This window comes from Dermochelys coriacea, chromosome 2 (assembly GCF_009764565.3).
Source record: "Dermochelys coriacea isolate rDerCor1 chromosome 2, rDerCor1.pri.v4, whole genome shotgun sequence".
In the NCBI taxonomy this organism is placed as follows: Eukaryota; Metazoa; Chordata; order Testudines; family Dermochelyidae; genus Dermochelys; species Dermochelys coriacea.
In genome coordinates this window covers 248,386,148-248,405,018 of record NC_050069.1, presented here as the reverse complement: position 1 = coordinate 248,405,018, position 18,871 = coordinate 248,386,148, and the positions used below count along the sequence as shown (strand labels likewise).

Genomic DNA, 18,871 nt, shown 5'->3' with positions numbered 1-18,871 from the left:
CAGCTTCTGGCAGACAGAGGATAGGGACACTTCAGAGCATGGTTTTGCATCCCTACCCATCCTGGCTAATAACCATTGATGGACCTATCCCCCATGAACCTATTTAGTTCTTTTTAGAATTCTGTTATAGTCTCATCCTTCACAACATCCTCTGGCAAAGAGTTCCACAGGTTACGTAGTGTAGCGTGAAAAAAATACTTCCTTTTGTTTGTTTTAAACCTGCTACCTATTAATTTCATTTGGTGACCCTAGTTCGTATGTTATGAGGAGTAAATGATACTTCCTTATTTACTTCCTCCACACCAGTCATGATTTTATAGACCTCGGTCCTATCCCCTCCTAACTGTCTCTTTTCTAAGCTCAAAAGCCCCAGTATTATTAATCTCTCCTCATATAGAAGCTGTTCTCTACCCGTCATAATTGTTATTGCCCTTTTCTGTACCTTTTCTAATTCCAATATATCTTTTTTGAGACCAGGGTGACTAGATCTGCATGCAGTATTCAAAAGGATACATTTCAAAGGTTTACTGGACTGTAAGGAGGGGGAAAAAAAGAACTTTGGTGGTCCATCCATGAGGGAGCAGAAAGGACAGCACTTTGCATCAATGAAAGCTGGATCCTGGCCCTGGGAGCTGGTGACACTGAGAGGTTGCTATAGGAAAGACAAAGATTTTAGCCTGCTAAAGTTATGTTTAGTCTCTTAGAAGCATGTTATATTTTTGTTTTGTTTCCAGTGTCTAGTTTAATATCACTTAAATCATTATCTTTGTGAATAAACGCCGCTTTCTTTTATCATAAGTAGAGCTCAATCCTGTAATATTGAGCCAAGTGTGAATTCTTAGTTAAATCAAACAAGCTCGTGTGTGCAGTCTCTCTTTGGAGATAGCAAACTTGATAATTTCTGTGAGCGACTGGTGTCAGGGGCTGGCTGTTCCAGGCAAATGCTCTTCCAGGGTTCACCAGAACTGGGGTGCACCAAGTGTTACATTCAAGGCAAAGTAAGGACTGGCAGAGTACTGAGCAGTTTGTTGGGGGGTGGATAACAGGCTGGTGTGACAGGGAGCTGTTAGCCAGTTAGCCCCAGGAAATCTCTCTCTTGCTGAGGCAGGGGAGGTTACAGTGACCTATGGTTCTGGACACCCTGAGAAAGTGTCACAACCAACACAACACCTAGTGTGGATGCAGTTATAACTGTATGAAAGGCCCTTTTACCAGCATAGCTTATTCCACTTCCTATATGGGAATAAGCTGTATTGGTACAAGCACTTTGATACCTATATAATTGCATCCACACTAGGGGAGTGGTATTGCTTTAACTATACCGGTACCAGTTACAACAGTGCAACTTTTCTATGTAGACAAGACCTAAGACTTATAACTACCGAGAGTCTGGACTCTTTCATTACACAGGCAAAACTCTGACTCCAGTAGGAGTTTTGCCTGAGTTAGGAGTTTGGACTTGACCCTCAGCGACTTGGTACTGTGGCAAAAACTTGACTCTGAAAGTGTTCCACTATAGTCATCATTCCTACCTACATGCCCCAAAACACAATTATACCACCAGCAAAATCCTGGCTTAAAAATAAAGATGCCTTTGTGGCAAAGGACTAGCTATGCAAAAGTGTCTGAAATCACTAGCCTCTGGGGAATTTTGCATTCCTGTGAATCAAAAATGACCCTCTGCCCCCTCCAAGTTTTGCAGGAGGGGAAATCACTCCTTGCACTTCTGTATATGTTAGATTTCACACTTGTACTGAACAGCAGAATAAAGAATGTCTCTCTGGACAATTTTCACTGTTTCTTATAATCCCATTCAGCACCTAGCTACTCTAGCAAAGGACACTTTAGACATGTTTATTGGTGAACAAGATAGTTAAGTCTGTGGACAAAATAAAAGTTTTATAATGCAGACACTGACAGTCTTGCAGTGATATGGTGACACCGCTGTGATTAAAACAGTAGCCCCAGTTGTAACCTAGACTGCTCAACATTAGAGACTGATTCAGTTCATCCTTCTCCCAGTGCAAGGTTGTTCCCATCACTTTCAGAACAGAATCCAAATACATCCAGGATGGATAATCTCTCAATACAACCATTTAGCTCCCATGAAGCACTGTAACTGGGCATGTCAAAGAGGGAATCTATTGACTATTGAATAAATAAAGAGAATATGATTTCTAGGCCATAGTGAAAAATAACAACCAAACAATAAAGAAACAATTTTACTCAGTATTTTATTCACTTAACAGAAACATTCACTTATCAGGTATCACTGAAGTGCAATTTACAGAACTTAGCAGCAAATTCACATATGTAAATTCAGATTTATTTTCTTTTGTTGTCTTTTTTTACAAATATTACAAATTTACATCCATTAGTACAGTATTGCCATTCACTCATGCTTGTTATGTACATAATCATCATTTAAGAATTACTATTGAGAAAGTTTTCCTTTGCTTCAGGAAATACTGCATGTTGGTAATTTGTGCTGCTGGGAGGTGGTGCACACTGTATTGAGGCATATAATGGGGCCGGATTCAACCATGGTGTAAGCAGTTGCGACTCCACTGCCTTCAATGGACCTATCATATGCCTACTTATAATAGGGATCAAGTTCCGTCCTCACTGCCTATATTAGGTCTGGCAATCGAATCCAGGATTTTTAAAATTTATTTGCTGCAGCAAAGGCTAGATCAGTCCACCCCACCTGTCTTGTCAGCCTTAAAATAACCAGATCCTTCAGTTCATTGTCATGTTAGCTCTGATGCCAGCCCCAGCAGCCCTCATGCATCCATAAGGTTGGAAACATGATGGGCCTGAACCCAGGTGGTTTAAGAAGAAGCCTTAATGTCTCTTATGTGTCTAGTTTGGGTTAATTAATGTAGAGAGACCCAGTAGTTCAAGAAGGAGTCCCCAGTACCCTTCATGAGGAGGGGGTCAATTTAAATGACAGAGCCCCAGTATTCTTTATGCTGGGGAGGTCAGACTCAACAGAACTGGGCCCTTTCAAATGCTGGCAGCCGGATTTCAACCTTGCTAATGCACTGACTCCATTGTGCAAAAGTGCTCAGCTCACAGTAAGGGGTGGAGGGAAATTCTGTCTCAGGGTGCTAGAATTCTTCCCTGAGCTCCCTGGGACACTGGGGGCTATATACCTTCAAGGTGTGCTGCATGAGCCATCTACACACTAGCCCCATGTCAAGCTGGGGCAGGGCCATGGCCCCAGCCCCCATTGGGGTGGATTGAGCCCTTGGGACTAAAGGAGGGAGTAGATCCTATGCTTTTTCAAGTGCAGTGACCGTGTAGTTGGGGCCTGGCCCTGGAGGACCCCATACATGAGGGTGAGGGGACTCCCTTTGCCCACCCTTTCCTCATTCATACCTGCTTACGGAGCAGCCACAATCTGTGTGTGTAACTCACTACACAGACCTGTACCCTGTTACTTTCACAAAGTGGCCCCTTCTGCACTGACACAAAGCTGCAGGCTCTGGGCCTGATCCTGCTCTCCTTGATGTCAATGGGGACATCTTCTATCAACACCAGCAGGAGCTAGGGCCAAAGCCAGATGAGAAGGTAACACAGGGGAATGTTCAACATTCAGAAGTGCAGATGGAATCTCCAGCAGGAGCTTAACATTATTTTGAAACGTTAAAGGTAACCCTGGAATGGGTCATATTAACAAAGTGGTTACCACAAAATATCTTCTTGCCCCTAACTTATTGAAACAACTTCAGGTTATTAAATATATCTACTCTAAGGACTTTTTTGGTAGTTAATATGGAATGTATTTTTTTATTGGAAAGGTTTCCATAAGGGGAGAGCTCTGCTTTATCTAATTTAAAAATTCTAATTTATCACAATAATTTTTATACATAATATTTTTATTTTTATATATAATTTTCAGACACTATAGCTACATCTTATAGTTTATAATCTAAAAATAAGATCTCATCAAAATACTGTAGCTAGTCTATTGTGGGCATCAATAACAATGTATTTACGGCATATGGCTCTCCAAACATGATAAACGCTATACAAAAAGCATCTACCTTTATTGACAGGAACAGTTTCCTGTGTAAAGGAAATTACATGGAAAAATATGAGCTATGTGTTTGTTTGAAAAGTAACTCATCTTGACTGTTCTGAGGAAATACCTTGACAATTATCACAAATCAGTGACAGCATGTTATATACAGATTTAAAAGAGAATCACTGGAATAAAAAGAAACATTGTTATATACCTGCAAATCCTGTCATTTAAAAAACAAAAAAAACAAAACAAAATAAAAAAGAAATACAGTGTGTCTGACAGTTAGTTCTGTAGTTGGATTATGGAAGTTTAGATCTCCCATGCCTTTGTTTTCCTTACATTCTGATGAAGTGAAATGATTCATAGATCAATAATAACAGACTCAATCCTTCCTTTTGAAGATATGATTTAGCAGATAAAAGCTATTCTTCTTGTAATAGAAAACAATCTGCATTTCAGACTGCAAATGAATGTATGGTCAATTTAATAAGACTATTTAGTACTTACATAGGACCAGAATCTGAAAACCCTTTAGGAGTCTCCAGGAATTAAAGATTAATCTTTAATTAAAGAGTACGTCATATGATGAAACCTCCAGGCATATATCAGACCAAAACTGGCAAGCCTACCTTTCACACGTTGAGTAAATCCTTACTCTGGGAGTAGTCATGCCCATTGTATGGTTTCAGTGGGACTATCTACAGCAGGAAGTACTACTCAACATAAGTGTGACAGTACTTTACAACCAACCATTAAGTAAATAATTTATCATCACAAGTTCCACAAGGGGCAGATAAATATTATTATCCCCATTTGACAGATGGAATAATTGAGGCAGTGAAGGACCAAATTTCAAAAGTTGTCTCTAATTTTGGGTATCTGAGGTTTTTGAGGGTATCCAACATCAGACACTCAGTAGTTGATTTTTCAGAGGTGCAGAGGACCCTCAGCTCCCATTGACTTCACCTGGAACTGTGGGCTTCAGCACCTCTGAAAAATAAGGCCCTAACTCTGTTTAGTTTGCAGCTTCCAAAAGATGAGGCACCAAAAACTTAGGACCGTGAAAGTTTGGGTGAAAGTTTGGTCCTAAGTGATTTGCCCAAGGACACAAAAGGAGTCAGTGTCAGAGCCAGCTTTAGAAATCAGGAAATCCTGGCTCCTAGCACTATGCTCAGATCTGAAAACAGGAAACACAGTTTAAAAGAATCCCTGTAGTCAAAATTAAGCAGCTGACTGAACAATTTTTGCATAGAGGATACGCAACTCGTTCTTGTGGATAAATATGCTTGTCCTGTGACTCCCTGTCATACTGTGGCTATGAAGGTATTTTCATTTATTCACTTACTAAAGTATCTTCCATCATTCAGCAACATTATTGCTCTGATGGTGTCGGGGGAAGATAAATTCAGTGCTTAATTTGTGCCAGGGCTGAGCCCCGGCATCTCTAGGCTTGGCAGCTCATTGCCTGAGCATCTCAGGACTTGCCAGGTCAGTCATGAAAGTAAAAAAAATGGCTTGAGCCCCGGCACCTCTTTCATTACAAACTGAGCATTGGATAAACTGTATTTTAAGTCAGATGCATGACCTGCTGAAGTCTGAAATGCAGCTGCTTCCTGAATAAATAATAATAATCCTGTGTACTACAAACAATGAATAGCAGTGTCTTTGTGAGAAATATTTTATAATCTGGGCATGTAGAGCCGTGTAAGGGGATCAGTACGAAAAAGCAGTTTCCTAACGTCAAGATCAGTGCATTAATCAAACACAGCTTATGTTTATGTATTTCCAATACAGAATTAAAAGAAAATATTCTCATGGAGGTTGTTATTAAATATTGAACTACATCCATTCTATCAGCCCACACATCCTGCCTATCCTTATCTCCAGTTGATGTGATCCGGTCATGTAGCAAAGGTGTCGAATGATTTATACAGTTAGTAAAAACTGATCTTGCTCTGGGGGTTTCTTCACCCAGGTGCCTAGACCTGCTTTCTGAAATGCTTTAAACAGTTGCTGCTTAACAGCCTGGTACGCCTGAGCCACCAGTTTAGCCTCACTGTACATTGATGGCATGTCTCCATGGCTTGGCGTTCGTGTGCTCAGCTGCAGAACAAAATCAGAGGAGAGGGAAAAAAATAAAAAAGCAAATCAACAAGCTAGCAGAAACAGGAGACTTCAACAGCCATATAATCTTCCCCTCTACATTTCCTAAGCAATAAACTATCTCTGGGCTTTCTCTGTTTGCCTTTGATTTGCAACAACAAAACACTGAAGGTATAAGGCACAAGACATTGTTCCTATCTTGAAAATGTGGAGCAAATGCAAAAAAAGGAAAACAGTTTTTGCTTTCCTGAAGTGGGTACAACCAGCAGCAAATATAAACCTGCACATCACTTGGTGTTTTTGCAAAGAAAAATCTGCTTGTCATTTAGGGTGCTTAGAAGAGGAAAAAAACACCCACCCTTTATGAGAATCTGAAAAGCAGAGGACATGGTTGGTTTCAATAAAGGAAGCGGAGCAGTTCAGAGCTTGAGCCAGTCAAACTAATACCAAGAGACAATATGAGGAGGATCCTCCTGCCCCCTTCCTTTAAATCTGTTATAATAAACGATGCTGCAAAACTTGCATAGGATCGGATAGTAATCAAGCTTGGGGATTTATGCCAGAATGTATAGCTGAGAAGCTGTCTTGTGGAGAGGGAACATGGCTAGTTCAACACAAGTGAACGTTCTGAAGTAAAACCTGAAGCATCTGACAGAAACTGTCTTAAGAGACAAAGACACATGTCTGCAGTCCAACAATCACCCTGAGCACACACACAAGAAGAAAGCACTTTTGTGTTTCAGAAGGACTAAATCTATGACCTTCTCCAATCTGCTGAAATCTTAACACAGATTTGTTAGTCTCTAAGGTGCCACGGGTACTCCTTTTCTTTTTGCGAATACAGACTAACACAGCTGCTACTCTGAAATCAAGCCAACAGTGAGTCTTTGACATTATATGAAAACAATCAAGGTCTAGAAAATGCCTTAGAGCAGGCATACAGGTGAACGGCTAGTGCTTACAATCAGCGAAATTAAATCTTGTAAGAAAAAACTCCCTGTCAAAGCACAATCTCCAGGAGCAAACATTCCGGAAAGAGACTAAAATGCAGGCTGAAGTGAGCAGGTCGAACTCTGATGGAAATCTCTAGGCCAATGTTACTCATTCAATTTAGTTGGAGGTTAATGGTTTTATTGGTATATTCAGCCAAATTCAGCAAAGGATCTAAATACTGGTGCAAGTTACAGGCCAGGTGTGTGTTGACCAGAAAACAAGTGGAAGTGGCAAAGTAGTGTGCCAAGTTGTGGCTCCCTTTGCTAGTAGTGTGTTCCAGACTCCTGCTCCTTGCCTTAGTGTGAGGAGCTCGTCCTGCTGCCTTTGGTGAGGCAGGGATTTGCCTAGGGGACACTGCAGTGCCATTATCAGCACAAAGAAAAGGAGTACTTGTGGCACCTTAGAGACTAACAAATTTATTAGAGCATAAGCTTTCGTGAGCCACAGCTCACTTCATCGGATGCATTTGGTGGAAAAAACAGAGGGGAGATTGATATACACACACAGAGAACATGAAACAATGGGTTTATCATACACATTGTAAGGAGAAAAAATAAAAGGAGTACTTGTGGCACCTTAGAGACTAACAAATTTATTAGAGCATAAGCTTTCGTGAGCTACAGCTCACTTCATCGGATGCATTTGGTGGAAAAAATTGCTGGCACATGATGGCATATATCACATTGGTAGATGCGCAGGTGAACGAGCCTCTGATAGTGTGGCTGATGTGATTAGGCCCTATGATGGTGTCCCCTGAATAGATATGTGGACAGAGTTGGCAACGGGCTTTGTTGCAAGGATAGGTTCCTGGGTTGGTGGTTCTGTTGTGTGGTTTATCTTTGCTGGTGAGTATTTGCTTCAAATTGGGGGGCTGTCTGTAAGCAAGGACTGGCCTGTCTCCCAAGATCTGTGAGAGTGATGGGTCGTCCTTCAAGATAGGTTGTAGATCCTTGATGATGCGTTGGAGAGGTTTTAGTTGGGGGCTGAAGGTGATGGCTAGTGGCGTTCTGTTATTTTCTTTGTTGGGCCTGTCCTGTAGTAGGTGACTTCTGGGTACTCTTCTGGCTCTGTCAATCTGTGTGATATATGCCATCATGTGCCAGCAATGCCCCTCTGCCATGTACATTGGCCAAACTGGACAGTCTCTACGTAAAAGAATGAATGGACACAAATCAAATATCAAGAATTATAACATTCAAAAACCAGTTGGAGAACACTTCAATCTCTCTGGTCACTCGATTACAGACCTAAGAGTGGCTATCCTTCAACAAAAAAGCTTCAAAAACAGACTCCAACCAGAGACTGCTGAATTGGAATTAATTTGCAAACTGGATACAATTAACTTAGGCTTGAATAGAGACTGGGAATGGATGAGTCATTACACAAAGTAAAACTATTTCCCCGTGTTATTTCTCCCCCTCACCTCCCCCCCCCACTGTTCCTCAGATATTCTTGTTAACTGCTGGAAATAGCCTATCTTGCTTGTCACCATGAAAGGTTTTCCTCCTCCCCCCCCCGCTGCTGGTGATGGCTTATCTTAAGTGATCACTCTCCTTACAGTGTGTATGATAAACCCATTGTTTCATGTTCTCTGTGTGTGTATATCAATCTCCCCTCTGTTTTTTCCACCAAATGCATCCAATGAAGTGAGCTGTGGCTCACGAAAGCTTATGCTCTAATAAATTTGTTAGTCTCTAAGGTGCCACAAGTACTCCTTTTCTTTTTGCGAATACAGACTAACACGGCTGCTACTCTGAAACCTGTCATTATCAGCACAAACACTCAGCTTTATCAGCATCAGGCATCTTGCTCATCAGTAAACCAATTCAAAGTGCAAACTGCCCCCGTTCCCCCCGTCTCTCTATAGTGAAAGCTCAGAGTGCTGAGTCTGGGCCCCTGCCACGTATGGCACCAGCTGCTATAGTCCCGGTGTAGGCCTGGACTTCTCTGCTGGGTCCCAGCTGCCCCTAGATCAGATTCACCGGTGAACCCCTCACCCATGGGTTCTGGCAGTACTGCTCCCTGCTCTCCCTCTCTATTGGCCACAGCAAAATACAGCCTGGGCTGCTCGCCCCTGGGGACACAAAGGACACCATGCATCCAACCCACACAGTCCCTCAGTCGCTGATCCAGGGCCTCCTTCCCTTTGGGCTCTGGCTGATTCTCATGTGTATCACAGTGCAGATTCACCAGGGCCACATACCCAGACTGCTCTCTGGACCTGTGCTCCAGCCCAGAGCTAGCTCTCAGCCTGCTGTATTCCTGTAGCAGCAGCCATGACAGCCACTGTTCCTGCCCTGCTGATGCCCCAGCAATCCCTTCATCTCCCCAAGAGACCTTGCCATAGGAACTTGGTCCAGAATTTCCTTCCTTCTCCCTACCCAGCTTCTGTTTGCAATCAGGGCTCCAGAGACTTAGAGCATTCACAGTACTTCTGCTGTTTTGTGGAGTGGGAATTCACACCCACACAGTGAGGCTTTATACCTTCATATAGTGGGGTGGTTGTGGAGATTGTATGCAAAATGAGTGTAATTTACAAACTAAAGGGATATAAAGGAAAAGCAACTAAGAAGAGGCTATAAGAAAAAGGAACACCACTTCCCCTTCACCACATTTCTTCCAAGTGGTTGTGGCTACTGATTGTCCCCATCTTCACCCATCCTGCAGAGAACGGCAGGATGGTTCTTGGCAATCAGTGCTATAACGACCAGGAAGCAAGGAGGCAAAGGATATATAAAGGCAGCATCCCCCCTTAAGCCTTTCAGTTTCCTTTGTCTTCTTGCCTGGAAGTGTGGACCTTAGCTCTCAGCTCTTTGAACCCAGCTCTTGCTCTTCCTCTAGCAACTCCTTTGAAGAGAAGAGCAAGGCTGACTCAAAGAAGAGGGACAAGACGAGGAAGGAGCAAGCAGAAATAGCCACACTTAGTGCCTATCTGGTGATCCTACACAGATTGTGCAGTTTCCCAAGTACAAAAAGATTCCTGGAGAGCATCCTCCAGGCGAAGGGAGAAATCAGAGGGAGTCATTCAGGGGATCCTTTACCAATTGCTGTATTGAAAAAACAATGGGAAAGGGTGGCCAGCTTTGCTAGGGGCAACCAGGGTATGGAGGAATGGTGGCCATTTTAACTGAGGGAAACCTGTGGCTTTAATTCCATTAAATATAACTGCCGTGGAGTTTAGTGGGAGTTCTGGGCACTTCAAATCTTGCAGGATCGGGTACGTCACTTGTAAGAAGTTGAAATGGCATTAGAGGTATTTACCAATATTAAACAACAGTCACTATCAGAGCCCAATTTTCAAATGTGGGTACTCAGGATGGAACATAGGAAACCAAACAGCCAATTTATGTGCACCCAAATCAGGAATACAGTGTCCTATTTTTGTATTACAAATTTGAAAATGGAGCGTTCCACTATCCAGAATGACCAAGGTGGGCACTTTCCTTTGAAAACAGCCTGGATTATTGCAGTACAACTTGGGGTGCCATTTCAGCTGCTAGGTCTTTCTGTGCTCCTGTCCATTCCAGCTAATGTCATCTCAAGTGTACATGACTCCTGAGAATTTCCCTCAGCTTTGGGTCTCCACTAACAAGGAATACTGGGGCTTCTTGGAGGCTGTCATCATTACACATAGACTGTCAAAGAGGGTGGCTATAGAGTAGGGATCAACCTGTCCTAGGGACAAAGGCACAGTCTCTGTTCACAGGTTTCAGAGTAGCAGCCGTGTTAGTCTGTATTCGCAAAAAGAAAAGGAGTACTTGTGGCACCTTAGAGACTAACAAATTTATTAGAGCATAAGCTTTCGTGAGCTGCAGCTCACTTCATCGGATGCATTTGGTGGAAAAAACAGAGGGGAGATTGATATACACACACAGAGAACATGAAACAATGGGTTTATCATACACACTGTAAGGAGAGTGATCACTTAAGATAAGCCATCACCAGCAGCAGGGGGGGGGATGGGGGGAAGGAGGAAAGGTTGTTTTCCTCCTTTCCCCCCCTGCTGCTGGTGATGGCTTATCTTAAGTGATCACTCTCCTTACAGTGTGTATGATAAACCCATTGTTTCATGTTCTCTGTGTGTGTATATCAATCTCCCCTCTGTTTTTTCCACCAAATGCATCCGATGAAGTGAGCTGTAGCTCACGAAAGCTTATGCTCTAATAAATTTGTTAGTCTCTAAGGTGCCACAAGTACTCCTTTTCTCTGTTCACAGATGCTACAGCCCTGAGGAGCAAGAAAGCAGAGCTCTTAGTTCTCCCTCAAGCAAGGCTGAAATGCTATACCAGGTCAGATCCATGGTTGGGAAGCTTCCAGCAGTCACATGGCTGACTGTGACACTGTACCCCCAGTAGTTTACAAGGCCTACCTTTCCATAAAGCTTTGCCCAGCGAACATAAAACGTGTGCTTGCAGAGCCGTGAAGAGCTCCCGCAGGTCCTCTTTCCTGTTGTGGCATTAATAACCTCGGGGTCGGTGTTACCAACTATCCAGTTCACACTGAAACTGGGAGATTTTCCTGGTTGCCGTCCCTCAGCATTACTCACTCCTGTCAAGGGACAAACAGAAGGGCAGAAGAACATTAATATCAATGGCCCCAAACTTTCACAGCCAGCAAACGTGGGCCTTTGTTTGCTAAAACATGAAATATCACTGTGCAAACATATACTTACTGTGCACTCTGATATTGTTATTATTGTCTTTTAACTGCCACCTCTTTAGGGCATACGAGGATGGAATAATTCAGCCATTCCTGTATATTTTTTTTCTTGGCAGACAAACCTTATGTTTAGGATGGGGAATGCAATTACATGGTAATGCATGCCAGTGAGCAGCGTTATAACAGCTGAGTGAACGAGGCTTCTGCTAACTGGCTTCAATGTAAAACCCAATTTTTAAAAAGAACTAACAGGCAGCCCCAATAAACACATCTCTTCTTAAGAGCTCCTCTGGGTGGGGACTGAGTTTGTCCAGTAAGTAGCACATTGAGATCCCAACTTGGTGCCTCTGGTTGGCAGGCAATAAAAATGTGACATAACAACAAAATACGTGGGTTTTAGCCCATGAAAGCTTATGCCCAAATACATTTTTAGTCTCTAAGGTGCAACAAGGACTTCTTGTTGTGTAAACAAAATGTGTGTCTCTCAAGTTGGCATTTACCATGGAAAGGAAGAGATCTTTCTTTTGGCACTTAGACCCCAAGTTGATAGGGGCCTTCTAAATACCATCGGTCATACAGATACATAATATGTACAAACACTTTAATAAGAAGCGGCCTAAGAGACAGTCATCACAATCCTTTCCCAGGTTCACAGCACTAACTTTGAATTCACAGGCCTTTGCCCCAAAGACTCTTGTGGCCACAACGTGTCTGGGCCTTTGTTTGCTTTATACTGGAGATCTTTGTGACCAGACAACATTAGAGGTGACAAAGTAGTTTAGCTCCCTCCTCATGGCAACTTCTGCACCTTGTTCTCTTGTGCCTTGAGGCACATGGGGCCAGGAATAGATCAGCAGCAGAATCAGCCCAAGGAGATAAGAGGAGTAAGGAAAGTGCTGGGTTTATTTTCCAGTACAATATAAATGGCACAAAGAGAGCTTAGGGCCAGGATGCTCAATAGTGACTTTTAGACGCAGAGCTCCAACTTCTGGGTCTGATAGTGATACCCCACCTGGAAAAGAGATGGTGGCCTGAAGGATATTTGGAAAATACAGGGACTTGGCAATATGTTTGGATTCACTTGTTCTCTTTTTCATTGATCTGCCATAGATAGAACTAACCTTACAAACCTGGATAGAGGAGGCCAGCCTGGTGGATGGGCTGAAGTGGATTGTCCTACTAGGTAGGGATTACCATGGCAATAGGCATGGATTGGAGTCCAGGAACGACTCTCTGTTTCCAAACCGAAGCCTGGCTAACAGACAATCTGCCCTTCCCACATGCGTGTCAGGCTACAATAGTGAGTACAAACAATGATGCATTGTTTTTACAGATTTTTGGAAAACTCCATTTATTATTCTTTGATAGATTACAACAATGAATGTCACTGTGATGCATAGCCAGAAATCATCCTGCAAAATAAATAACCCTCAAAAGACAAGTGGGGAGATAATGTTTGTGTTTTTGTGTATTTACATATGTATGAGTCCGGTCGACGATGTAATCAACAGTCTCTGTCTATGCTGTATTCCGATAATTCAGAGATCAAAAAAAATCCCTAGCATTTAAATGAATTGTAAACAGGAGATATCTCTGTATTCATCTTTCTTCGAAATGTATAGCAAATAATCTGTGAATGGTGGAGGAACAAGCAAATTGCCTTATATTAATTCTATAGCAAAGTGCCAATTCTATAGCTAAGTGACTCCTTCAAAGTCATCCTTTTGTTCCCCGAGGAACTCCCAACTTGTCAAAGAGCACATGAAATTGTATAAAAGGTCCTGATTCTGTCATCTCAGATCTGCTTAAGCTTCATCGGGGGAAGTTTGAGTCACAAGACTGAGGTCCCAGCTATGCTGGTATGCCCTGAATATGATATTTGGACACTGGACTGTAACCTATGAACTATTTCTGAAAAAACTCTTTGCAGTTACAAAGCTCACCATCTCTGCTATGAATCTGAACCTCAATGAACTGAACTCATGTCTGTATGTATCTTTTATCCATACTCTCTCTCTTTTGTTTTTTAATAAATATTAGTTTAGTTAATAAGAATTGACTGTATCATGTATTTGGGTAAGAACTGAAATATTCAGTAACCTGGGAGGTAATGTGTCGATCCTTTGGGATTAGTAGTACCTTTTCTTTTATATGATGAAATAAGATTTTCAGGAATCTTCATCATATTTGACTTAGGTACTGGATGGAGGCTTGAGGCTGGATCACTTTGAGGGAACTGTATTGTTTGGACTTCTGAGTAACCATTAAGGTAATAAAGAAGCTCTTTTATGCTGGCTGGGTAAATCTAAGTATTGGAATATCCACCAGCTTTTTGGGGATTGTCTGCCCCATTCTTTGCAGTTCACCCTAATTAAGTGACTACAGCTGGTCCCCACGGGGACCCTGGCCACAGTCACTTTAAATTTATATCTTAGCACTTTTCAGCCATTGCTCTCAGAGTATTTTACAAGGGAGGAAGGAATCACTATCCTCATTTTACAGATGGGGAAACTGAAGCACAGAACTATTAAAGCCAATACTTTCAAAACTGTTCACTAATTTCTGGGTTCTGAGCTTGAGACACTGAGGGCCTGCTTTTCAGATATGCTGCACTCCAGGAGCTCCCACTGACTGCAGCTCAGATTATGGGTGGTCAGTACTTCTAAACAATCAATCCCAAGGTGTCTCAAGTTGGGCCTCCAAAAATGGGGGCACGCCAGATCAGCAGCCACTTTTGAAAGGTCTTAGTGCCAAAGGTCATTCAGCAAGCCCAGTGGGGAACAAAATCCACACTGGGATCCTACTCACTGGACTGCATTGCCATCACAATAATACTGTTGGAATCCTCCTGCGTGAAAATGCTTCCAGCACTTGTAACATTGAAAGCAGTGCCAGTTCTGCCACTTAAAACAGTTCCCACCTCCCAGCTGTGTGCCTCTCAGCAGGACATAAATTAATGTCATAGAGAGCTGCTCACTCTCTGCTCCAAATATTGTCCAGCATGGTTCTCTCTACATGGAAAGAAAGTGTCTGCTAGAGTAAAGGGGGACTAAGCATGCAGAGGGAAAGACATGAGGCCATTAAAAACCAAAATAATACAATGAAAGTGGTCACACTAGATACAGCTATTCAGTATTTGTGCTCTTGGCATGGACAGCATCAGAGGAATGACCAAGATGACTGAACGATCTTAGCTACAGTTCAAAGACGGCTTAAGAAAGACTAAAATTGAGTCATAATCACACACTGAGTTCGCAATCACTTTCATGTCACATTAATACCAATTGCAGTTTTTTTCTGAGATAACTGATGAGTCTGCATCTCAAAATCCAATTCACCTAAGCAGTAGAATAAAAATGTCCTTTTGCTAAAGTCCTGAATATCAGAGAACTCCATAGTGCTATACATTTACCTCCATACAGAACAAAATGCAAACTGAGCAGAAACTGGTATTTGACACTTACTCACCAGTCTCTGTCAAGATATTACCATAAAGCTTAATGGTTTGAGTGCCAAAAATATGGCAGCAAATGCTCAGCCAGCTCCTGCCTAGCAAAAAGCCACAGGTCATAGAATAAACACAGATGCAGCAAAATCAATGACCAGAGGAAAACAAAAATGTGATTTGAATTAACAGGAGCTTTGCATACATACATTACAATTAATCCCTTAAACAATAAAAAAGAATACAGATCAACCCCAGGCAATCAGTGCCAATAGAGAGCAGTCTACAATAGGGAAACAGATCATAGAAACCCATAGAAGCCAAAACAAAGCTGACATTAAACAATAGTTGAAGCTCTGCAATAACCAGTGCATAAAACAGCACAACTGAAAACAGAAACTAGGGGAAAAAACCCTGATATTACTGATGAACAGCCCATAAACCTAAAGGCTGTATGAAGGCAATAGCATGTCAATGTATGTCTGCCAATCATACGGGTAAAATTTAGCCCCCGTGCCCAGATCTAGACATCACCTCTTCACCTAGTCCTGTTACAGTGTCAGTTAACAGTATCAGGTGGGTAACAGGGTGTAGTGATCAGGTGATCTCCAGATCCATGCAGAAAGGAATAAATGGCTTGATTTGCCCCACCTGCATACCTGAGAACATCTACAGTAACTGAAGGATTCATAGGCCAGAGTGTTGTTTAGCTAATAACTCAAAGTTTTGCACAGTGGATAATTTAATCCCACATAAATGTTTCCTCTCTGCCTGTGGTATACATTATGGGGGAGTGGGAAAAGTTGGGGATCTTATTTGTAAAGAGGGGAAAAAATGATTTCCTGAGGTATTTTTCTGAGCTCCAGACAGAAGTCCTTTCTGGCAGGATAATTCAGCCATATGCAGAGAGAGGGTGAACTTGACCAGAGACATGGAAATCATTCCAATCCTTTCTTTAGGGTTAGATTGTGCCATTGCTCAATGCTCGGATATGGAGGAGCCCCAAGAAAGAATTGTGACTCAGAGAATCACAATTTCTTTCCTGCTCCTCACTTGATCCTGGAGGGAGTCATTTGCTACAGCCATTTACTGGGTGTAGAATATTCCTCTCTTTGCACCAGCTAGTGTGGGTGAAGCCAAGACTCTCCCTACTCCCTATTCCTCCTGACCCACCTGCTCAGGGGATGAGAGGAATACCAAGCAACAGCAGGCTTCTGTTCTTTCCCCCCTGCAGCTGAGCCCAAGTTTGGGGGAAGGGATGGGGTTGGAGTCTTACTACCCCTTACTCCTCTGTATTACCTTGTTAGAGTCAGGTCCAGGTTGGCCCTTTGATTGATAGTGGAATTTTAACAAGGGGCTCCTGTGCATCGAGGGCATCCCCTCCAGCTCATTAATATTAAACTCTTTGAAACAAAGTAGGCCAAAAGTAGGCCCTGAATCACATCTGGTTCTGCCCCATTAGAGTCATAGGAGTTGCAGAAGTGTAGCTGATGGCACAGTGTGGTCCTACACTGTTTTACTTAATGGGATATACAGCATTGCCAACCCCAAGCATTTAAATATCATAGGATTCCCCCTCAGCCCCTCCCCCCCAATCAAACAACAGTAAGAAAACCTTTTATAACAGGTTAGAACTTAAAAAGAAATAGAAACAAAAAACCCTAATGCTAGGCCTTATTCTAGCTTTCAGTCACATGGTATAAATCAAGAGTAATGCCACTGAAGTCAACGGAATTTCACTTGTGTGGAACTGATGTGCGATGAAAATCAAACAGATGTTTTCTATTGTGATGGCAAGGAATGATCTCAGTTATGCTCAGCTATCAGGACCTTAACTCTTTTCTTCACTAACATGGTCTATCTTAAAGCATAAAAGAGATAACAAAAATGCTTGGTATCCTCATAAACAAAGGAAACCAATAATTTTTAATCCCTAATTAGTTTGATCTCTAATTGGAATCCTGAAGTTAGAAGCTGCCCAGTTTGAGATTGTTATGGGTTTCAATGCATTCCATGTGCCTTTTTCTAGTCACCCATTTCAATAGCCATTAGTTTCACCATAGAGACTAACAAATTTATTTGAGCATAAGCTTTCGTGAGCTACAGCTCATGCTCTAATAAATTTGTTAGTCTCTAAGGTGCCACAAGTACTCCTTTTCTTTTTGCAAATACAGACTAACACGGCTGCTACTCTGAAACCTGTCATTAGTTTCACTGAATACTTTGTCCGCGAAACCTCTCATCTGAGGAAGTCACAGTTTTACAGCTATGAAGCACATAACATAAATCACAACAACCTACATTTAATCTGGATTGACACTGGCTCTGTAGTATTTCTGACACTTGGCTCCATAGTATCAAACAACGTTTTTCTTAACTAAAGCATTACAGATCAAATCATCTGGAGAGACAGATTCCACCCACTACTGCTCCCAGTCTACAGGAAATTCACAGACAGCATGAAGGCAAAGAGAAAGCTTTCCCAAACAAAGACAACTCTCAGTGAAAGAAGAAACCAAGTCCTGTGAGACAAACACAGTTTTTGCAAGTGACAGATGCAGCTTTACCATCCTGGAAATGTGATATTCGCTCACAAACATAAATGTACACTGGGCCAGTTATGCTGCTTTACACCTGTTGACACTCTGGCCCACTGTGTTTATAGAATAAAGCCAAACCCTTGCAAGTATCATCTGGGCTGGCTGTGCTTGTCTCTCTTGTTAGCATCTTATCATTTTTAATCACTTTTCAACCTGTATGGGGTTTCTTTGTACACAGGAAACTTCCAGTGAGATTTATTAGAAAATGGGCTTGATTCTTATCTCATGTACGCTGATGCAATCAGTGGAGTTATGATTATGTAAAACTGATGTAATAACATATGAAATAAGTTCTTTATGGTCACAATGGATGAAATTCACCTCTGTGCAGAGGTCCAGCACAAGACCTATGAGTTACGTAAGTCCCACTTAAACCCTATTTTGAGGACTTAATTGGCTTAAGTGTGTGATGGCCTTCTGCACAGGGATAAATTTTCCCCACTAAAGGGAGAATGTACTGATACTCTATATGGAAATCACTTTAGAGGCCAATTCTTATGCTAGTGTAGTCATTGATTAACAGGCTTTATATAAAAAGAAAAGGAGTACTTGTGGCACCTTAGCGACTAACAAATTTATTAGAGCATAAGCTTTCGTGAGCTACAGCTCACTTCAGCTGTAGCTCACGAAAGCTTATGCTCTAATAAATTTGTTAGTCTCTAAGGTGCCACAAGTACTCATTTTCTTTTTGCGAATACAGACTAACACGGCTGCTACTCTGAAACCTGTCATTATGCAAGGTTTTATATAGTTATTAATGTAATCTCAAACAAAATGATGAAATATGTATGGGGATTCCTTATACATTTGTATTAGACAATCTTCTATATTTGTCTAACTATACTGAAGATTTATAAAGCAAAGGTTTGACAACTGGCTAAGCATCTACCTCTGAAATACTCACCCTGACAACACACATGCAAGCGGTACCAATCTAATGTGCTAAGCCACAGTGAAACAGACAATTTCCCGCTTAGCTAACCTATCACTTCTTCAGGCTTAGCAAAGCTAAATTTTATCTCAAAGATGCAAACTCAGCAA

General features: G+C 41.9%; 1 protein-coding gene across 2 annotated transcripts in view; it reads right to left on the bottom strand.

Moving 5' to 3' along the window:
• Positions 1-2,210: 2,210 nt before the first annotated feature.
• The window catches only part of ADARB2 (adenosine deaminase RNA specific B2 (inactive)), a 458,043-nt gene continuing 441,382 nt past the window's right edge, over positions 2,211-18,871 (bottom strand). The window contains exons 9-10 of one of the 2 annotated variants that reach the window (XM_038393479.2): positions 11,496-11,674; positions 2,211-6,133 (exon numbers count right to left, since the gene is read on the bottom strand). In XM_038393479.2, the coding sequence (XP_038249407.1) occupies positions 5,957-6,133; positions 11,496-11,674 (356 nt within the window). In that variant the 3' untranslated portion in view covers positions 2,211-5,956. The remainder of the gene's footprint in view (positions 6,134-11,495; positions 11,675-18,871) is intronic. The other variant, XM_038393480.2, reaches the window with a different exon arrangement.